Source organism: Dermacentor albipictus, chromosome 5 (genome assembly GCF_038994185.2).
Source record: "Dermacentor albipictus isolate Rhodes 1998 colony chromosome 5, USDA_Dalb.pri_finalv2, whole genome shotgun sequence".
NCBI lineage: Eukaryota > Metazoa > Arthropoda > Arachnida > Ixodida > Ixodidae > Dermacentor > Dermacentor albipictus.
Genome location: NC_091825.1, coordinates 162476393 through 162496857, shown reverse-complemented (window position 1 = coordinate 162496857; position 20465 = coordinate 162476393). Strand labels below are relative to the sequence as shown.

The 20465-nt window shown below is 43.0% G+C and overlaps 1 protein-coding gene across 11 annotated transcripts in view; it reads right to left on the bottom strand.

The window, feature by feature from the left end:
- The window catches only part of LOC135904002 (ensconsin-like), a 137393-nt gene that overhangs the window by 62565 nt on the left and 54363 nt on the right, over positions 1 to 20465 (bottom strand). For 8 of the 11 annotated variants that reach the window (XM_065434518.2, XM_065434527.2, XM_065434529.2 and 5 more), the window contains 5 exons: positions 16187 to 16252; positions 13256 to 13405; positions 8813 to 8884; positions 4079 to 4368; positions 1863 to 2121 (listed from right to left, as the gene is read on the bottom strand). In XM_065434518.2, coding sequence (XP_065290590.2) covers positions 1863 to 2121; positions 4079 to 4368; positions 8813 to 8884; positions 13256 to 13405; positions 16187 to 16252 — 837 coding nt within the window. The remainder of the gene's footprint in view (positions 1 to 1862; positions 2122 to 4078; positions 4369 to 8812; positions 8885 to 13255; positions 13406 to 16186; positions 16253 to 20465) is intronic. The other 3 variants (XM_065434524.2, XM_065434525.2, XM_070539235.1) reach the window with 1 other exon arrangement.

The window sequence follows — 20465 nt, the reverse complement described above, 5'->3', positions numbered from 1 at the left end:
TAAAACTTATGGTTCTATATACAGACTTTCTTGCTGGTCATTTGAATGCATTCCATGTAGCTGGCGGACCACTGATATGGACATTTCTAGAAAACCGATGACAGAAGAAAATGGAAATGGTACACAAAATGTCTTGAGGGAACCAATAAGCGTGTATGAAATGTTCTCAAGCTGAAGCAGCCAGGTAGACAATAATGGTTGCAAGAAGGTGCATGTGGTAGGTGCTGTAACTATATCTGGGGTGGAATGCTTGGTTTTTCACTTTCCAGAATACAATTACTTTCTCCAGGTTTTGGATGACTAGTGTCAGATGCATCGGCAGCAGCATTCAATGTGGACTACAGCATTCTTGGCACTATCCCAAATTTTATGAAAATGATCACATTCTCAAACATAAACCAAGAATATCTTTCATCGTGCAAAGGCAGCACCACTTGAGAAAGAAAGAGCAAGAATTAAAAGGCGCAATGGCTTTTGCACTAGCGAAAGAATAACTTTCTACGAAAACCATAATGTACTTGACAGCAGATAAGGCGTACATATTTATATTAAGCCACATGTATTTTGTTATGTTGTTTCACTGCTGTGCGCTGACTTATGTAGTCCTTACATGATTTCCTGAACCAAATTAAAAATGTGTTTATACAAGGAATGAGACCATACTTGTTTCTATCACACTGATACATTATCTTTCCATCGGCACCATTATCGCGGGACACATTCCAGATGATGGATGGTCCTTTAAATGCTTACACATGCAAGTGGAATGCCACTAAACAGTGATTGCCAATACATAATTTATGTTTGTCCCCAATATTGCTTCCATTAAGTGAACCACTGTTCTTTGGCCCCAATTGAAGGCAGTTGAATTTTACCCTAGCATACACAACCTTGCCTCCCAAGTATGAAACACAAAATAGGCTCATATGAAGTTGACAGTAACAAATTCCTTACGGCTTTCACAAGGTTTTGCAAGATTGATTTTATAAAGAGTACAATACTGGAAGATTACACAAATGCATCAGGCAAAGAACGCCAGTTTTTTTCCTGTTCATTTTTTTTTTTTGCATGTGTCATTCGAGCTGTTCAGCTTCTGAAGAGTTGTCTACCAGCATAGCAACGAGTGTCATTACGGTTGCGTTTGAAGCTGCAGTGTTCTGCCACACTTCACACCCTACTGTTTGTGTCAAGGAGTACGAGACATATGCTATCTTTCCCCAATACATTGCTTTGCCATTCAAAACTGAATGGGTTATTATCTAACAACAGTGAACAAGGGCAGCACGATATGAAAACAATGGAAAAATATGAACCTGCTAAAAATATGAAAAAGCTGCAATACATGCATGACACATAAGTGAGTGGACCTTATGTCAATTTCTGCAAGCATATACTACACTTCCTCTACCAAATGGTTGAGCGTTTGTTCAAAGGTGCCATACAAGTTGAGAAATGTGTACCAGGAGTCAGAAATGGATGCTGGTGTCGCACCCACAAACACATGTACAATTGCTTTTGTTAGAGATGCGAGACTCAGCACCTTAAATGGGCCAAATAAAATGTACAGAGGAGTTTGTTTCATCATGAAACAGCACTATAATGTCTATTTAACATGTGTAGTGGACTGCACCTTGACTGGAGAAGGTATGGGAAAATGGTTGCGACAATATAGTAGGAACACACTAGAGTACCATGGATATATATAGTTAATATTCCTCATATATGTTACTATAGGTTACGCAATATATTCAATCACATTGAGAATAAAAACAGTTGTTTTGCCAGTCTGTGCGCCCTTTACTTCTGCTTATGATGGAAAACCAATTAGCTCACACACAGAGGACTCTGAAAGCTGCCATTACCTGCTGCCTGGCACAAGTTGTAGGCCGATGCTGCCCTCTTGCGGCTGCTCTCAAAGTCTCGCTCTTCTGATTTCCTCTGAGGCGCTGCTGACATGAGCACAGGGGCACCGGCTGAGCTCATGGTGGCCAAATCTAAATCAAAGGTCCTCGGTGTTGAGCTGCCAAAAGCAAAGCTCATGCTCATACGATTGGTGCTTCGCCGAGCATCTAGCTTGTTTTCTCGTTCTATATTCCGCTTCAGCATGGCTTCTTTCCGTTCCTGGAATAAAAAACATTTATTCTTTTTGGTACTGATGAAAGAAAGACTTGGCAAGAAAATTCACCATTGATTACAATACTCCATACTCCCGAATGCGAAACTTGAGTTCAGCTCTATACATGCTTTCATTTCACAATATGCTGGCTGGCATGGACAAGCTGTCTCATGTGCCATGTTGAAAACGTAGCGAACTAAGATGCGACTGGCTTGCTAATCTGGAAGTCGCCAGAGCCAGCATGTGAATGATGTGTGGGCGCGATTCATAGCAGCCGCAGCAGACAGACTTCCCACCTCGTAGCCATCGTCGTCACACTCCACTTTTCTTCTCGTGCTTTCGCCATATCCTCCTCCTCCGCTTTCCTCCTCACATCTATCATCCCCCGCTGTGCTCTGCATTCACTCTTTTATCCTTCGCTGCGCTCAATTGCTTGGTTAAGCTGATGCCAACGCTCGCCGCAGGAATGGGCACCTAAGATCTGCGCCTAAAATTTGAGAATTTCATACTTGCAGATCTTAGTGCACCTTCAAAAAGACATATCGATAGGCAAGCCTATACCACAGGGCTTTAGTCCATCAAAATCACAGTTGAATCTCAATAATTTATTCAAATTAAACAAAAGGAAGCTCACCGAATGGGGGACTTGCGTGCAGTACTGCATTAGGCGGCACATGTGCACTGGCCCAACACATGAGTGACAAAGTCTGGAAATGTGGCTTCATGGCAGCCTAGCACGTGCTGCTGTGAAGTCGCACGTCAAGGCAAAATTCGCGTTTAGCCTGCACCCGAATTTTACTTTAAAGCTTCTTGAATTTTTGGTGTGCAAAAATACAGTACTTGCAATGGGAGACAGGAGCTGCAGCTGGCGCACGGCTGCACAACAGGGTCAGAGGTGCCACCGTGAATTCGCGCTGCTGTGCCACCACAAACAGTTAATTATTGCAAATGCTTACATATTCAAACTGCCAGGCATTCTTGCACATTGAAATACAGATAATTTTCACAGGACCACAGAATCAGCTAAAATAAACTGGAAGTTCAAATTAAATGCGTTCAAATTAACGAGATCCAACTGTAGTTGACCAACACACACTAAATGTGAGCCTCACTGCACAACCACCTAATTTGCCTGCATACTCCAAAGTACTGATCATGTAGATCACACAAATCTGCCTTCCTTTAAATGAAATTCTGATGTTAGGTTCAACAAAAACACCCCTCCTGAAATGTGTGCCTACATGTAATTTGGCCTTGGTGTGGCAAATCTTGGTTCACATATATGAAGTTTATACTACTAGAACGTGAGCCTTGCTTCTGTCACAGATCAGATGCATATGCTAAATTCCTAAGTGGGCCCAAATACCATGCCAAGATAATTTTCTGAAGCTCCACGATATTCCTCACAATTGGGAGAAGTGACAGCAGTCTAAGAAAGATGCCATTTCTTGAACATAAAAATATGGCCAACAAGAGCAATATAGTACAAAATGAGCTATGAAAACAACTGCTCTTTACACAGCTTCCTTGCAACCTACAGTGGCTCTTTAAACAATTCTAGGGCTTTGGAAGAGCCACTTTGTGAAACAGGAGTTACGAGCAGCATTGTAATGGAGTCTAGACTTAACTGCACTTTACCACAGCAAGTCACAGCAACACTAGTTTGAAGCATACGTATGGTGACAAACATTTGAATGAACCAGTACTGCTTTGCAGCCACAGGTACTCTGGTAATTACATTGCCTAAAGTAAATAAATACATCATGCAAAAATCAATGTGCCAGTTTTGCAAGAAACTCATGGCTGGTATGGCTTCAAGCCCACACCGGTAGCACAGCCAGATTTGTTTCTCTTAGATGGGAGGGAGACGCAACAGGTGGCAAACATGGGGTGAAACACTCGCAATGTTTGAAAGGGGTGTCTTTTGAAGGCTTCTTGACTCACGGGGGCCAAGCTGCTTACGTGATCGGCTTCCCAGATGAGCCTCTTACGCTCCTCCACTTGGAGCCGGCGCTCATGGTCTCGCTGCCGCATCTCCTCAATGCGCCTGCGCCGCTCTTCCTCCAGTTGCTCGCGGTAGTGTTGCGCAGCCTGCGCCTGGTGCTCGAGCTCCTGCAGCCGTCGTGCCCGCTGCTCTTCCTGTCGTTCCTTCACGAGTCGAAGGCGTTCCTCTCGCGACAGCTGGGACAGCTGCATGTGCTGGGGCAAGTCGCCCCGGCCCCCAGACTCACTGTCACCTGCTTGGCTCCTGTCTGCAATGCCACCAATTATGCAAGGCATATACCCTGAACATTTCTGGAAACTACAGAGCATGATGCAAATTTGCAAAATACGCTCCAGGCCTTTCTGAGTGGTTTAGGATTTTTTCGAGACAGTCACAAGAGGGCGATGTCAAAAGTCGGTGGAAGCAGACACGGCTTTGACATATCTCACTTTCCTTCGAGCCAAGGGCATGAATTTTACTGCACAAAGCAGTAATGCCCTCACAAACAGAGTTGCAGTGTCTGCACTATCACACTGTGGTGTGATGATGCTCAAAGGGCGCAGTTGGAATAATTTTTAAGAGCACACTTAACACACATATGGAGATAACACCTGGCAATGAGAAAGTCAGAAAGCTGAAGACGTGTGAAATTTCAAGGTTGCAGAGCAATTACGTAGTAGTTGCTGACAATGGGCCATAGAATGGTTGAGTCAAGCGCAGTGGCTCAGAGCGGCTGGGTGCAGGTGTATTTTGTGGAGAGGCACGCCAACCTAAATATTTTAGGAGTCGCTGCGTGTGGTTATCACATGATGATTATGTGCAATCTCGGAGGAAAGTGGAGTGGAGAGGGAACTTTCACTGCTCCCACGACTTTTCCCATTTGGCTGCAACACGGCAGCCAAGGCAGCGTTTTCCCTCCTTTCTCCTTTCTTGTAATTGGGGAGACTCCCTCCCCACACTGCAGTTTGAGGTGAAACACTATACTCCCAAGTCATTCCTGGTCTTTTGGCTGACGAGTGTGTGACCAGCTGCACATCTGCTCGGCCGCAGCGACTGCCGCACACTGTCTCCCTGCAGTGGCCCGGCTTTTATAAGCGACTGATGGCCTAAGGCCCAAGTGCAGATCCATACTAGGTGAGCTGAACCATTATCAGTCTTTTGTGTGTTTCCCTCATTATTGCAGTTTTTGCCCCAGCCATGCAGAATGCTCCACTTCTGTGGCCTCTGTGTTTCTTGCCTATTGTTTCTTGCCTGCCGTTGTGTAACTGAACTGGACCAATAAACAGCTTCAGTTAACAACTTGTCTTGTCCCCTGGCTTGAACCTGCTGTGGTCACGACACAGGGTGAGCTCAGACTTTAGGGCTGCTGCACAAGTGCCAGTGAGTGACTGGCGGGCTGCGATACACAGAAGGGTCAGGTCTGCACGTGTGAATTTGAGTAATAGATCTAGAATTTTAATTTTCAGACTTCCACTTTAATGAGATGGGAAAAACAAAGCTAGCTTACTAGGTAGAGCAGTAGATGCGAAGGATGCCCAAGGTTGCCAAGAGATGCCAAATTATTCCAATCTAATTTTATACACCTCATGATTTTCACACCAGTCTTTTGGCACCACACTGCTGTACTACCATGCACAGTATACGCTACAACCTGCAACTGCTTTGCCACTTGCTTTCACGTAACTCACACTGAGCACGATAGTGCATTTTCACTCTTTAGAGCAGAAATACTTTAACCCTATGAATTTCTTTTCTCTTAGTAGGTAACAATGATCATTACTTTTACCCACAAACACTGGGCCACAAGGCAACAATGTAATGAATGGTATAAAACCAGCAGCTAAAAATTCTGAATGCCAACTAATGCAAGGACGCTTGACTTGTAAACTTCATCCCAAGGCACTAAGCACTGTTGGCTACACTTCAAAATTCTTCATATTCAGCCATCACACAAGGAATCTTGTCAAGTAGCTATAAACTTGGCAAAGCCATCGTAGGACAAATTAGATTACCACAAAGGCATGACAGCACAGGCGCTTTGTAATGCTATTGCTGTTCCTTATTCTGTTGTTTGTGCCCACTCTGTGCTAAAATAGTTCCTCAAGGATCAGCCAACTTGCCAACACCTTCTTTTGAACTGTAAACTTGCTTAGGTTTTATACCATAAACACTAACTTTAGAGTTAACACATTCCACTCGTGTCTGTGCTGTTGCCTAAGGCAATGACAAGTAATGCTGTCTAAATTTCCCTAGCCATTTTGAATAAAAGCACATGCTGCATAGCCATACCTGCTCACTAAATATTATTTTGTTAAATGAGCTCTTGCTATTGGTCTCCCACCCTAGCAGTACAAATGAAGATTTGTAGATAGAGTATGTGTGTGTATATATATATATATATATATATATATATATATATATATATATATATATATATATATATATATATATATATATATATATTGTAGCGCTCGACCGTGCAACGCAGGGACATTAAGGTCGGCACTCTCAGCTGGCGCCTTGGTACCGTCTGTGAAAGACGGAAGAAAATAAAAATGGGCAGCACATGCTCGATGTGCAAGCACGGCATGAGCAATTCTGTTCTAGAAGCCTGCTTGTTCTGGCGCTCCGCTGCGTTGTCTACCCATCACTGTCTCCCCAATTACTGTCTACCCATCATAACACATGCAACTTTCCCTGTTAGTGCTAGTGATTAAATACAGAGCGAGTCAACAAGACAAATTATGTCCTGAATCACCATTGGGAATGACTACATATGGGAAATATGAGCAACTAATGTTATGATCGACCAGTGGGGGCAGTGACCTTCTAGTCTCTCTTGCACTACTGTGACGAATCGCTTCGTGAAGCTTACAATGTGTCCCCTCGGACAGACCTGCAGCGACAACAAGGCGAGACATGCTTCGCGGATTGAGTGCTGTTTGATGGTTCACTGTCGCTGTCACGGATGATGGGAGCAAGAAACTCCTGGAGAAAGGTGTTCTACGCCATTTACTCACAGACTCCAGTAACTGCGATGGTCAACCAAAACGCACCAGCTTGAGTCAAGTGTGACAATCCCTGTCTACAATATGGCCCTCTTTTTGTCATGCTCAGGGAACAAAGGTGCCGAAGTGCTTATGTGCACCCTCAGTCTCAAGGCAGAACCCTTGGCGGCTTTGGACGCTCCGGTTGGAAGAACGTGAAACCGCAGATCTCCCTGACCTCGGGATCTAGGGAGGACAAAAGGGATTCAAGCGGACTTCTGAAGTGTGTGCAGTGTGCTCTGTTGTGTGCTCGCCAGAAAGATGCAGCCTTTTGACAATGTACTGCGCTCCGTGCTCCAGCCAGTATGATACCCTTGTTCGATGTAAACAAGTTTGCGATTCTAATGTAAATAAACCCCCTGTTCCATTCCTCATTCTCTCGACCTCATAATCTTCACAAAAGAAGCAACACTCGCCAAGAAAACTCGGATGATGGCGTGGGCTCACTTAGCCTCCATGTGATGCCCCGGAAGCATGAGCCGGATACCCATTACGAGACACACCGGCGGCATAGGCAAGAGTGCGACCCACAGTGAGGCGCCAGACTCTGAGGTTACGACTCCCGGCTCCTACACTAACTACCAGAATGTATGACCTCGGCCATTTCGTGCTTCCAGATATAACTGCTGAGAGCTGCAACTAATATTCATAGGCCTGAAGCAGTTTCAGTTCTGCTACTTGAAGCAGGGATAAAAAATGTTTTTTGTTATATTCCTAGGAACCTTATTGTGTTAAGCATAGGAATCCAGGCAAAGCTGCACTTAAATACTTGAGTGCTGCTTACCTGTGGTGACATGTGCAGCATATGCAGCTCTGCACTGCACTCATTATTTTCATCAGCTCTGAGCATTTACAGGCTTACTAAAATATCAGCTAATGTCATATTATGGTTATATGGGCAATAAGTTTTCTTGGAACCACTTTACATACAAACATAGCTTTCAATTACACTAATTTCAGCAGTCTTTAGTGACAAGTACTTAAACAAGAGCAGCAATTTGTTCCCACTCATTCATCATATCACTAACTTACAAGCCATTGAGTGTACTCCAGAAATGCTTCTGGTTGTTGTTATTGTCTTCCAAAGTTAAATGCAGCAAAAGACCACTAAAGACCCCTAAAAGCTGTTCCCATGACATTATGTACATAAGTCAAAAACAATATGCAAACATTCCGAGTCTTCTATGATTTCAGCCTGTACCTTCTGAAGATAACCATAGATCTACATATTAAATGTATAAATTACATTTTTTCTTACTGCAGCACTGCTGTTCTCTCTATGAGCTTCTGGATGGACTTAGCAGTCACTGTAGTGGAGGCTCTGATAGCTTCCCAAAGTGCTGGCTAACTAACAACTACTATGATTCCACATTATCAAACACTGAGCCATAACACATTAGCCCCCACCAGAGTAGCTCAGTGGCTGTACAGCATTCTGCTAATGAGCACAATATTGCGAGTCTGAAGCTCAGTCACAGTGGCTGTGCTTCAGCAGGGGCACAATGCAACAGTGGCAGTGCACCATGCTTTGGGTGAAGGAGCCCCGGTGGTCAGAGTTATTCTGCAGCCCTCCGACTATGCTGTCTCGCACAGTGCATGTGCCGCTTTAGGATGTTCAATCTCATGAATCAATCAATTGGTCAACAACGTTTTGCAGTGTTTTACCTGGGGATAACCTACGTTCGGTGCCATCCTCACTGGGTGCATCTCCGCCAGCGTGAGCAAACCAGTAAGTGTCTAGTGCAGGAGAATGGAAGAAAGGAAACTAAACATAAGAAGCTTGCCAAGAAGCTCATGAGCTTCAAATGCTCTGGAAAGCAGCCGATAACATCATGCACTCAACAGCACAATAAAGATGCAATGGCAATGAGAAAACAAACAAAATATGCATTTTGACCAACAGAAAATTACAGATGGTATTAGCAAATGACAAAACAATAGACATTCACAAAACAGTTTTATGCATGGAGATCTTATAAAGCACTGCAAATAAGCAGAGCAGTGTTCTAAATTTAAGAAAACTGATTTGGGATTAGCCTGGTTTAAAGGTGCAGAAGTTTAGAAAGTACAGACGGAACATACCTGCTATGCATAAGTTCAGGCTGCTATGCAAGAATGTCTTGCAGTAGAAACGTTACATATTGGCCCTTTGAAGGGTGTACCAAGCTTCAGCATGAACCAATTATTATTCCCATTTTATTTGAAGCAAAATTGTAATCAACCAATCTCAGCTTGGGAGCGTCACAGCATTGCAAACAAACATCAGATAATAGGCCCGCAAAGATGATCAGTTAGCGATAATCAATAAGGCAGTAAAATATGCAAAACAAAACAATAAATGCACTGAGTGAGCTTCTAAGAAACCTAAATAGACAGGGAAAGAAAGGTGCACACAGAAATACAGGTGTGATTTGCATAATACACGAAAAAGCAAGGCAGTGCAAATTCAGCACATGAAGGCTGCAAACAGACTTCACCAAGCAGCACAAAACGTATGCGCAAATCAAAATAAGCAGGTCAAGGAGCAAGGTGCATTCCAAACGGTACTTGATGTCAAAAGTTTATCTACCAGTGCAAAGAATATACACGTGTTGTCATTTTAAACTGCAATTGCGTTATCTCGAGTAACATAAGTTATGAAAGCACTGATTATAAGGTTATGCCCCATATTATAAGCCCTGAACTGTATGCTTGTGGCAACATGAAAAGTGTGCCTAACCTGCCTGAATTCCTGCGTAAATTATGAGATGACTGATGCAACACACAGACAAAAGCAAGCACAACACATGGCTCAGCAACTGAAGCCAAGGACAGGAAGTTGTCTTTCCTTCTACTTCCTTTTTCATTATTTTTCTATGTTTAAATTTAAAAAATAATGTTAATTTCCCTCTATGCTTTCATTAGCTTCATATAAGTGTTGTTTACAAAAATATAGCTCCTAAATTTCCACCTGATTCTTTTTGCAACACTTTTGTGACACTTGTGATCCAAGCAGATCAGCACCAAGTAGCTAAAATGCAAACTGACTGCCACCATTTCCTGTTGCTCTACCATAGCCTCTAATGCTATGACCAACTTATGTAATGCAAATGCTGTCAAGGGTATGAAGCCACATGCTGGCACCAGTGAGCTGCTGTAAGAATGAGTGCCACTCAGGTAAGACATGCAGTGACATCGAGCAAATGCAGTAATATGCTTGCACCCATTCCACTTTGCACAAGAAAGTCAAACAAAATGGCTCATATGATGTCACTGAGGGTGAAAGAAAGTAGAACACACAAGGCAGCATCAGATTATAATTTGCAAAACAATAAGTAAACATCATGAATAAGGACAGCATTTGAATTCACTCGACACAGGTACATGCTCATGCCTGCAAGTGCGCACACACACACAGCTGGAAGATAATAAGACGGGTAGCTTTAGTGCACTTCCTACCACCTAGCCAGTCAGTTTTTTCCTTCATCATCTTGGTAGTAATGGCTACAATCTGCTATTGATGCCTCTGTACGCTCTCTCACACACTATATTATTCCTTTTGAATAATAAAATAGAAATGGTAAACAAGAAATATTAATTCCAGACTTGAAGCCAGGTGCACAATAAACTATAGGTAAATGGTGTATCGTGTTGCTGTCACTAACAATGATGCTAATTTGTGTGATGCTGTTTTATCTTCCCTGACAACTAAATGTGCCTATGATGTATACATCGAATGCCACGAGGTGGTGCCTTAACCTAGAAGGCAGCATACTAGAATTGTATTGCCCTTGGTTCAATCCATTCGACAGCTTTGTGCATGCTGGCTAATTTGAGCCACACAGGCACCTGGTGTGGTATGCTGAGACAGTTTTAGTTTAGAGTGTTTAGCATAATAGCGGGCTTAACATGCTTAACATGCACAGAACACTAATAGGGTTTAGTGTATGCACGCTATTTCTCTGATTTAATGTAACCATCTTCGCATGGTTTACATAGTTTATGTAAAACATGGTGGTGCTCCCGGCCGCCCATTTCTAACTGAATTTGGCATTGCTTTTCTAGAATTCACTTCACTCGTAACAAATGACTGTGTAAATGGCTTTCACTTAGTCTCAGACTGCTTGGACAATAGAGTATTATGGACAACCTTATGGATTTTATGCTATCCCTTTTCGTTTCCAAAACTTTGAAGCATAATGAGGGAAACCTCCGAGATGGCAGCACCACTTCTCGGTGAAGTTGGGAGATAGGTGCGACGGCATATGGCCTCTTGAAATGGGAAGATCTCGGTCGCTACGGTCAACAGCTGTACTTCTTGTGCTGATTTCGCCGTGGATCGGCAAACATCGAAAATACAAATACAACACACGTCCAGCTTTCATTTTCATTGCGCTGCCTTTCACACTGTTTGAAAGCATACACAAGGCTTGACGAATAGATAGAATCATTGAGGTGCACTATGTACGTGAAATTCAAAGTGTTATGGAATAGTGTCCCGCACATGAACTAAACTATCATGCTTTCTCACTTTCTGCAAGGTCCGTTTGCGAAAGAGTAACATTATTTCCCTTAACCTCATTATTATGCTAACATTAAACTAAAACTGTCTGATGTTAACAGAAAGTAATAATGATATGTTAAATGCTATGTCGACTTCATATATCCCCATGTGACCTGAAGGAAGTGTTCAATTCCATTTCAATAACTTATTACCGAGTTGCGTCAACCTTCTTACCTGCCACACAATGCTACTTTACCTGTATAGGTAAAGTCGTTTTTCCCAGAACAGATTATATGAGATGGTCACTTTGTCCTTATAATGGAGGTATTGCGCTAACACATCTAACCATGGTACTTCCCCCCCCCCGCCCTCAAAGTCTGTAACTTATTAGTCGGTAATAACTGACTTGAAAGGACATTGAATCACTGGGCTTTCTTCAGGTCTCATTAGGTCATTGTAAGTCAACATAACATTTAGCACACTGTTATTACTGTGACTTTATGTACTCTACCATGCCAGGTGCACATGTGGCACAGATTAGTCAGAGTGTGCAAAGCTGCCAGGCAGGTGAGACAGCAAGGGAAAAACGGTTCTACTATCCTAAATCACCCTCATGTGAATCTTGTATTTACCTTGGCTTTAGCTTCAGATGGCGTGCAATGATAGGACGCAATTACACTACACTCTGCACTCTCTACAAATGCAACTAGACTGCAGGTTCTCAATAAATTTTAGGAAACTCCAAGAAGAATAACCTCGCCAGCAGTAGTCAGAACATAAATCATGCAATACAGCTTAATTACTTGTATCACCTAACATTAGCCAAAGCAGTTTATGTTTAAGCAATTGTTTTCACTGCCAAGACAGAGCGGCATCTTGCATATATGTGATACTATGAATCATCAATTAACAGATGCACACGTTGGGTGAAAGAGGAATGAAAAATTGCCTGCCATCAAAACTTAGGAAACAGACAAAGAAAGTCTACCAGTACTGAATTGTCTAATCTAATCAAACTAAAGCAAACTAAAGCAAAACAAACACATTTGTATTCCATAGAGCTCATACAGTTCAAGATTCAGGCCATAGACCAAGAAGTGACATGGTCAAAAAACAGGAATTCCACTTTACTTTCTTTCATAGATACATAGGCAGGCCATGCCTACATACTTTAAACACATCCTGCAATCATAACTTTCCAGCACTACAATAATAGCTTGCCCAACACAAAGGAGATGGGACCTCTTACTGAGGGGCACAGTCTGCTTCTTATGGCCGCAAAATGTAAGATACCTATTAAAAGTGCCTTTACAGTGCCAGTAAGCTTCGTGATATGAAAAATCAAGAAAACAATGCACAATGCAGACACTGATAATGAATTATCAAAAGCGAAACAAGCAGCCCAAATTAGTGAACATGATGCATAGCTAACTCTTGGCCCCATCCAGCCCACAGCACTGAACAGCTCTAAAACGCAACTCAAGACCAGCTGTACCAATGTAGATCATCCAGCTGGACCATGCGCCCATTTATAACACCTCGTGCTTCAGCCAAGGGGATTCGGCCAGCATGCTCTTGCACGGGAGGGAAAGGGAGCCCTTGGTGGGGAGCACACCCTGACATACCTAGAGGAGAGCAGGGGGACTCTTTCTGCGCACTTGTCCCACCATTGAGCTCCTGCTCGGGACTTGCTAGTTCGTCTACCTGCTGGGCCCAGAGACCCCGTCTGTGCCGCTCCGCTGGAGGGTCCGCGGCATACGCGAACCAGTACATGTCTGGACACCCAGCACAAGAGCCACTCAAATCACACGTCCTGCCCTTCAGCACCCCCTCCTCCTCCTTTCTCACTGTTCCTCACACACAATGACTGACAACTGCCAAATCCACTCTTTTATTAACTTTTTCTCACAGATATATAAGCAGGCCACTACCACTAGAAGCCCGTACACATGAAAGCTCGCTACATGCCACATTGTTATTAAATTATCCTCTTAGTGCCACCACCTACATGTACAGGGTGTCCCAGCTCACATAAGCCAAATTATTTTTAAAAAAGAAAGGCTGCAAGATACGAGCATGGGACCGGTGGTGTTCTGTACGCAAAAGTCTTAGGCAAGGTGGACTGTTCTTTCTTCTACATTTAGATACCCAAATGGCCAGAATTAATCAGCTGATTTATAATCACTGGTCTAATGGCATAAGTTTGAATGCCAAAATTCACTTTCTATTTGGAAACAACATATCCAACAGTTTCTAACCTGTTACGTCTTTCTTTAATATTTTTTGCATGTTTTAAAGGTGTAGCAAAGAAAAAACGAAAATGAAAAAAAAAACAGTGAAACGAACATGTCATGCGTGACAGCAGTGCTCTTTAAGGGAACTTCAAGCTAACTCTACTAAATGACTGACTTGACGACCATGTGAATGCGACAAGGCATTAGTGTAACTGTTGGCAGCTGCTACGAGTACCCGTACATTTTATCACGGATCTAAGCCGTAAGTCGGTGAGCACTGCTCATGCTCAGAAAGCACCACACCGCTGCTTCCAGTTGCCAACACCTTGACACTTCTGCGCAGTCACCAAGTCGGCCATTTAGACAAGTCTGTTAATTGAACCCCTTCGAAGAAGGCTGCTGTGGTGCCCATGGGGCATACAGGTCCATGCTCACTTCACATTATTTTGCAATTAATGATTTAATCGCGATTAATTGGTAGATGCGGCATGAGCAAGAACAGGAAAGGAGCTATTGTGCTGCGTGCATTTCACCAAGGCCACTGCACATGACGTTCACCACGCATGTTCGACTTAGATTCTCTGCACAGCATACAGTTTCATGAGCCACCTGAGCGTGAAGCTACCTGCTCGTGAATTATTCAAGGTTTCTTTAGGTTACCAGTTAACTTTAATTTGTATAGTTGTGCATTATGAGTGGTATGTTATACCAAAGACATATACCATGCATTTTGTAAACTCTCGTAGGCAAGTAGGTGTGAAACCATATAATGTATTGTTGTAGTGCCTGAGGTTGTCAATGAAGCAAGGTAACTAATGTTCTGTGTTGCAGCTAGACTTACTGGATTTCGAGTTAACCTATCTTTAATCTTTTACCTCCCAAGTTACGTTTTTAATAACATTTCCAAAATGCCAATTTTTTTGAAGTGCTTGATTGAATCAGCACATTAAGTAAATGCCCAATACACACTCAGAATAATATATTTATTTGCAGAAGACATAAAAATTCCTTTGATTCTCAAGAAAGTTGCGTTTCCCAGTGCCGATAAAGTAAGCAAAAAGTGAACGTGCCAAACAACTTCTGTGGCGTGTGAGAGTTGTGACGCAACCGACTGTCATGCAGAATCACATTTAGTCATGTAGGAATTTCTCAGCACAGACCCTGTGATTCAACGCTTCATTGACACACACACGTGCACACACACACACACACGCACACACACATAGTGCATGTGAGTGTTTGCACGCTATACTGGTCACCACCCCCCACTGAGTGCATATTGTGTATTGCTGCCTATTTGTGTGTCTGCACATGTATGCTTCTAATATTAAAAAGAATTTGCAATTAAGTCCACTTGCACCCTCCTCTTTACTTTTTCACTACTGAACCATCTAATCTCCTCTTGCAAGGTCTCTGACATATTCTAATACAAAACACCAGTGTGGGACATAAAACTTAAGTACAGACTGCCCTTGAACAGACATTTTTACTAATACAGATTTACTGAAAGCTGAGTCCAGTGGTGAAAAATTAATTAGGCAAGTTATGCTCAAATGAAAAAGAAAGAAAATAAGCAGCAAAGAACAAATGTAACCTGAAGGAATACAGTTGAACCTTGTTATAAAGAAGTCACATCCAACATGAAAATACCCTTGTTTTACCCAACACTCGTATCAGCATAAATTTGTTCCAAGCCAATAGCAACAAGATACATTTGATTTACTTTGTTATACAAAATTATTTGTTATATTTGTCTTAGTTATATTGAGGTTTACCTATCATCCTAAGTTACAGTACACAGTGCCTGATGTAGAAAAGGCAGTGATTATCCATTTGTTCTCATAACACACTTGTAAGCTCATGAACAGTATGGGATTAAAGTTTTCAGAAACAGTGGCTAGTTCTTAGCTCTGGAAGTAGTTGCACAGTGGCAAGTGTTCAGCAATTGGTGATTAACATAAACAAGAGAATAGGTTATGCGTCTGTCATCACAAATGGTGGCAAGTGAGGTTGCCAGATGCAAATGCCTATCTGCGACCCGTTCAAGGATGGCCTCACCTGCCACTTTCACCTTATAGGAAACAGAGGGAACAAGCCTAGCCACAGTTCCTTAATGATTATTGGTACTCCAGCTTCAAAAGACAGGTCTCTAACTAATTTGTAGCACATAAAGAGTTTTCCTCCTTTTAGGAATGAACATATACAAATGATTTTCAATACATGTACTGTCAAAAGATACACACACACACACAGCTGAAATATTTATTAGTTGCAAACAAAGAATGTGCTACGTGAAAAAGTGTGCAGGGTCATAACTCTCACCTTGCTTTGGTGACTTTTGTGCCATGGGTGTGTTACATGCTGAATTTTTCGTTATGTGATTTGAATCTGGAATGTCAAGAAATGCCAACCAGTTAGTTCGTTGGCTCATGCAAACAGTCAGCTTTCATACTAACACAACTTCATGAGCATGAATTGCAAGAACACTGGTTTATCTTGAGTGACGTGGCAGCACAAAGTTGCTCTTATTTGTGCTGTATACAGAAAGCTACAGTGCTGTTTCTACAAAAATATGTCCTTTAATTCATTCACTGCATTTGGAATTCGAACAATAACTGCCTGGAAAGTGCATACAAATGAGCTCTATACCAAAGTTGCAGAGCGGAGCCTTCCATCCATTCCCACTCTATTCCGGAGATTGAGAATCCCATTAATTCCACTCCCTTGAACTCATTGGAATGGTGAGAGCTGAACCATTACCACTGCTGGAGTGGCTCAGCTGATCCATTCCACTCTTCCAATTCCATTAACTGAAATGCTTTCACTAATTGTTTACTACCTGCGTGGCTCGTACCAAAACGTATTGTGAATCCTTAACAACGTTACAAATAATGTTACATACTATATTTTTACGTACACAGTATTATTCTGTCACTTTGAAAGGCACAACGCATTCTGCAGGACAGTGTTTCTGTTTCACATTTATCGTCACACTTTAATGAACCTCATTTTTCTTGTTCTCAGACACTCTCTTGTGACCACCTGTTACAAGCCTCCTGGGTATTGATAGTGAGAAAACATGATGCGTGTATCAAATCACCATGGGATGAAGCAGGGGGCAACCGTTTATGACACTGTTTCTGGCCTCCATCCTTGTGCCGTAAAACAAGCATTCTCTTGCTAAATCAAATCCTTCTTGGCAAATAAAAACCACTGTCTTTAACTGAAGTTAAACCCAGTAATGCACAAAAGTTTCCAAGTCTTCAGAAGTGTAGAATGTTTAGAATACCATTTTGTCAGTAATTACTGTGAAAGAGGCAGTCACCTAAAAGTAGACACTGCAAGAGCCGGTCATAGTACCTTGCTGGTGAAGCAGCGCACAAACACGGACACAGTGTGTCCGTGTTTGTGCGCTGCTTCACCAGCAAGGTACTATGATCACTCACCAACTAGCCCAACTTTCCACGTTACTGAACTTCAAGAGCCGGTATTCAGTAAAAACTGAGAAGTTTAAGAAATTGGCCAAGTCTATTTAAGAGTAATTGGCAAATATAGCAGTTTTTTAGTCTCAATTAAACTGAATGTTTAGCGCTACATAACTATGTGTCCCTTCAATTCTAACTCCATTCCATGATCTTGAGCTTCATTCCATTTCCCTTCCATCTGCCTGATTGGTGCCATCATTCCATTCCTGTTCCATTCCATGGATTTGAAAATGGGCGATGATTATGGTGTCATTCTAACTTCAGAGTTGCCACTCCAAAAGTCTGGTCTGCACCTTGGTAGTCTGCACATCTGGAGTACGAGTACTCTCCAAATGCACCTAAAAACAGAAAAAAACTGGAAGTTTTGCCCGAAAGCGAAGCATTGAAAGTTGTAGGAAGGCTTAGCGTTGCACTTGTGCGCCTCATACGGTGTTCTAACAATGTGGGGAGGTGACATGACATGATGCAGCCCGGTAGACAACTGTTCTTGCACAGCAAGGACAGCTCCCTGGCCTATACGAGTTATGTTACAATGCTAGTTTGGAGAGGAACACTGGCAGTGGCATTACAGATACAGCACTTTAATGGTGCAAGAGGTGAGACTGACAGAGAGACGTCAGTGTTTGTCAGTGCCCAATGAAAAGATCAGATTTAGCTTGATGTTTCCTATCTAGTCTCCGTTCCGCTCAGACAGTGTATGCACCATGGTGTAGTATGCACATGGCTCTTCAGCAGAATCCAGAATGCTCTGTTCCAGCTAAGCATACTGAGCAGAGTTGAAGGTGCAACCACTCAGCTTCCTTTGTATATGCAGCCAAACACACTGCGCATCTCCGGAAGCCTAGCCCTCCATGCGTAGGCTGGAAATGCGCCATTGGTGCCAGAGCAGCACGATGGCACAGATGTGCCCCGAGTGTTCGTATAGTTACTATTGCAATAAAACATGTTTATTGTTGCCTGTGAAAGGAATGAACTAGGGTTGAAGCTTGTGTGGCTCATTGGAAGAATAGTGCAGCAAGAACTACTGGGCAGACAGAAAGTGAAAGCAGATGAAATAACATGTACAAGTACTTCATGAAAGAAAAAACTGTCATCTACCCCAATGTAGCACAAGACTAGTAAGGAAGCCTATACGGGCTTATGAGAAAGAGTTTCACAGTTGAAGAACATTCCGTCCTGGCTCAGGATTCAAACCCGGAACCAAAACTTTCTGGAGTGGTAGCTCCACTATCTGAGCTAACCAGGAGGATAGCAGAACACAGCGCGAGGGCGAATTATTTGAGAACTCGAAGCACAGGGACACTAAATCTGGCTAATCAGTTCTGTGGAATCTTGCAAGGTGGAGGAAGGTACGTGAAAGGAGAAGGTGTCATCCACTCAAATGTAGCACGAGATTACTAAGGCAACCCATACGGTTTTCTCAGGCAGAAAGCTTCGCAGTTGAGCAATGGACGCGCACTCTGTGTGTGAAACAAAGATGAGAGTCAAAGTAGCTTTGGAAATGAGCCCCTTGCCAATGCAGTTGCGTTGAGCTACCAAAAGAAACAGTGGCAAAACAGCACAACAAAGCGAGGCATTCTTGTCGGCTCCGGTCGTTCAACGACCCGCATGAAGTTGCTGTTGCCGCGTGCGGACCTGCCAACCAAGGGTAGCAACAACCAACGGAGAAAGGTGTCAGCCTCGCAAGGCGTGTTGACAGCACCAGTGGGAAAAATAAAGCAACGGGCAGCCTTCCATCATCGCACTTCCCGCCCGGGAAGAAGCAGTGGCCGGCATTCTTCTTTGGAGAGAACTTGGGGATGCTTTTACTTTGCGGAGCGGTGAGTTCGAAGTCTGTGGCAGATTCATTTTCAATTCGCAAATTATTTACTTTTTAGGTATTCAAAATGCATCTGTCTATACACAGACACATGAGAGAGTAAATGCTTTTCTTGTCAAAACGCAGTGTTCATGCAGAAAGCGTGCCCGATGGAAGCACTGCGAATGCAAAGCGTTCGCATTAGACAATGCAGTGAGCAGGCAGCTGCCCTAACTATTTTGTCATGCAGCAGAAATCGTGAACCTAATAAAAGATACTTCCAAAAGCTGGTGGTTCCACGCAACTTGACAAAACAGGAAGCTGTTCAGAAATTGGCCTCTACATGTGAATTTTCAAGGACATACCAGAAGCAAATGCAAGGCCCAGGTGGCAAGATTGTTCAGAGCTAACACAAACAACAACAACAACATTATTATTATTATTATTATTATTATTATTATTATTATTATTATTATTATTATTATTATTATTATTGAGAATACATAAATAAATGGCGCTCCCTTCTTGACTAGCGACAGCGTACAAGGAATATGCATGCACGGTAGCTTGGCTCCAGTAAAAGCCCATACGTCCTGCAATGGCAGTTTGTGAATAGAGTTACTGTATATGCTACCACAGGTAGCAGAGTTGCGCGTAGGTCCGCCATCTTGCCTGGCAAGCAACCATATCTATGCGGCGAAGGTGCACTCTGTTTTTGCAGGTGACATGCCTACCGTATCGTCGATCGACCGTGGACGCTTTTGCATCGCTTGTGGACTGATTTTCCGCCTAATCGCAAACAAAGTGCATCGAAACAGCTGACTGAATAAGATCGTCAAGAAAAGGCACCGAGATCGGTCCCCACCGAAGCTTATGCCAAGCGTATCCGCCAAGTCCGTCTGCACGCTCTCGGCGCGTTTAGGCTCAGGAATCAAGAAGTCTAACAAGGATAAATCACCATATTTCAGCTTTCGCATCAGTGTCCTTAAATAAACACAAGTAGCATGAGCGCACAAACAGCACAAGTAGCGATGAACGCCGATGTGACGCGTCATGAACACATATGTGCTGTCGCCGAAGGATCACAGTCCTAGCCTGCGCTTCTCTGACGAAGATATATGAATAGACAGACATGTCGACTGAAAGGCATCACTGAACTAAGAAAACGTTGCAGATCCTTCGCGTGAAGAACAACAAACGGCTATCCAAATCGGTAGTAACAGCCCATACAGCGTCCCGGGTCGGCGGTTCATTTAGGACTTTAAAACGCCAATCGCAAGTGAAAATCGGTGTTGTGGCACTTCCGAGCAAGCTACTG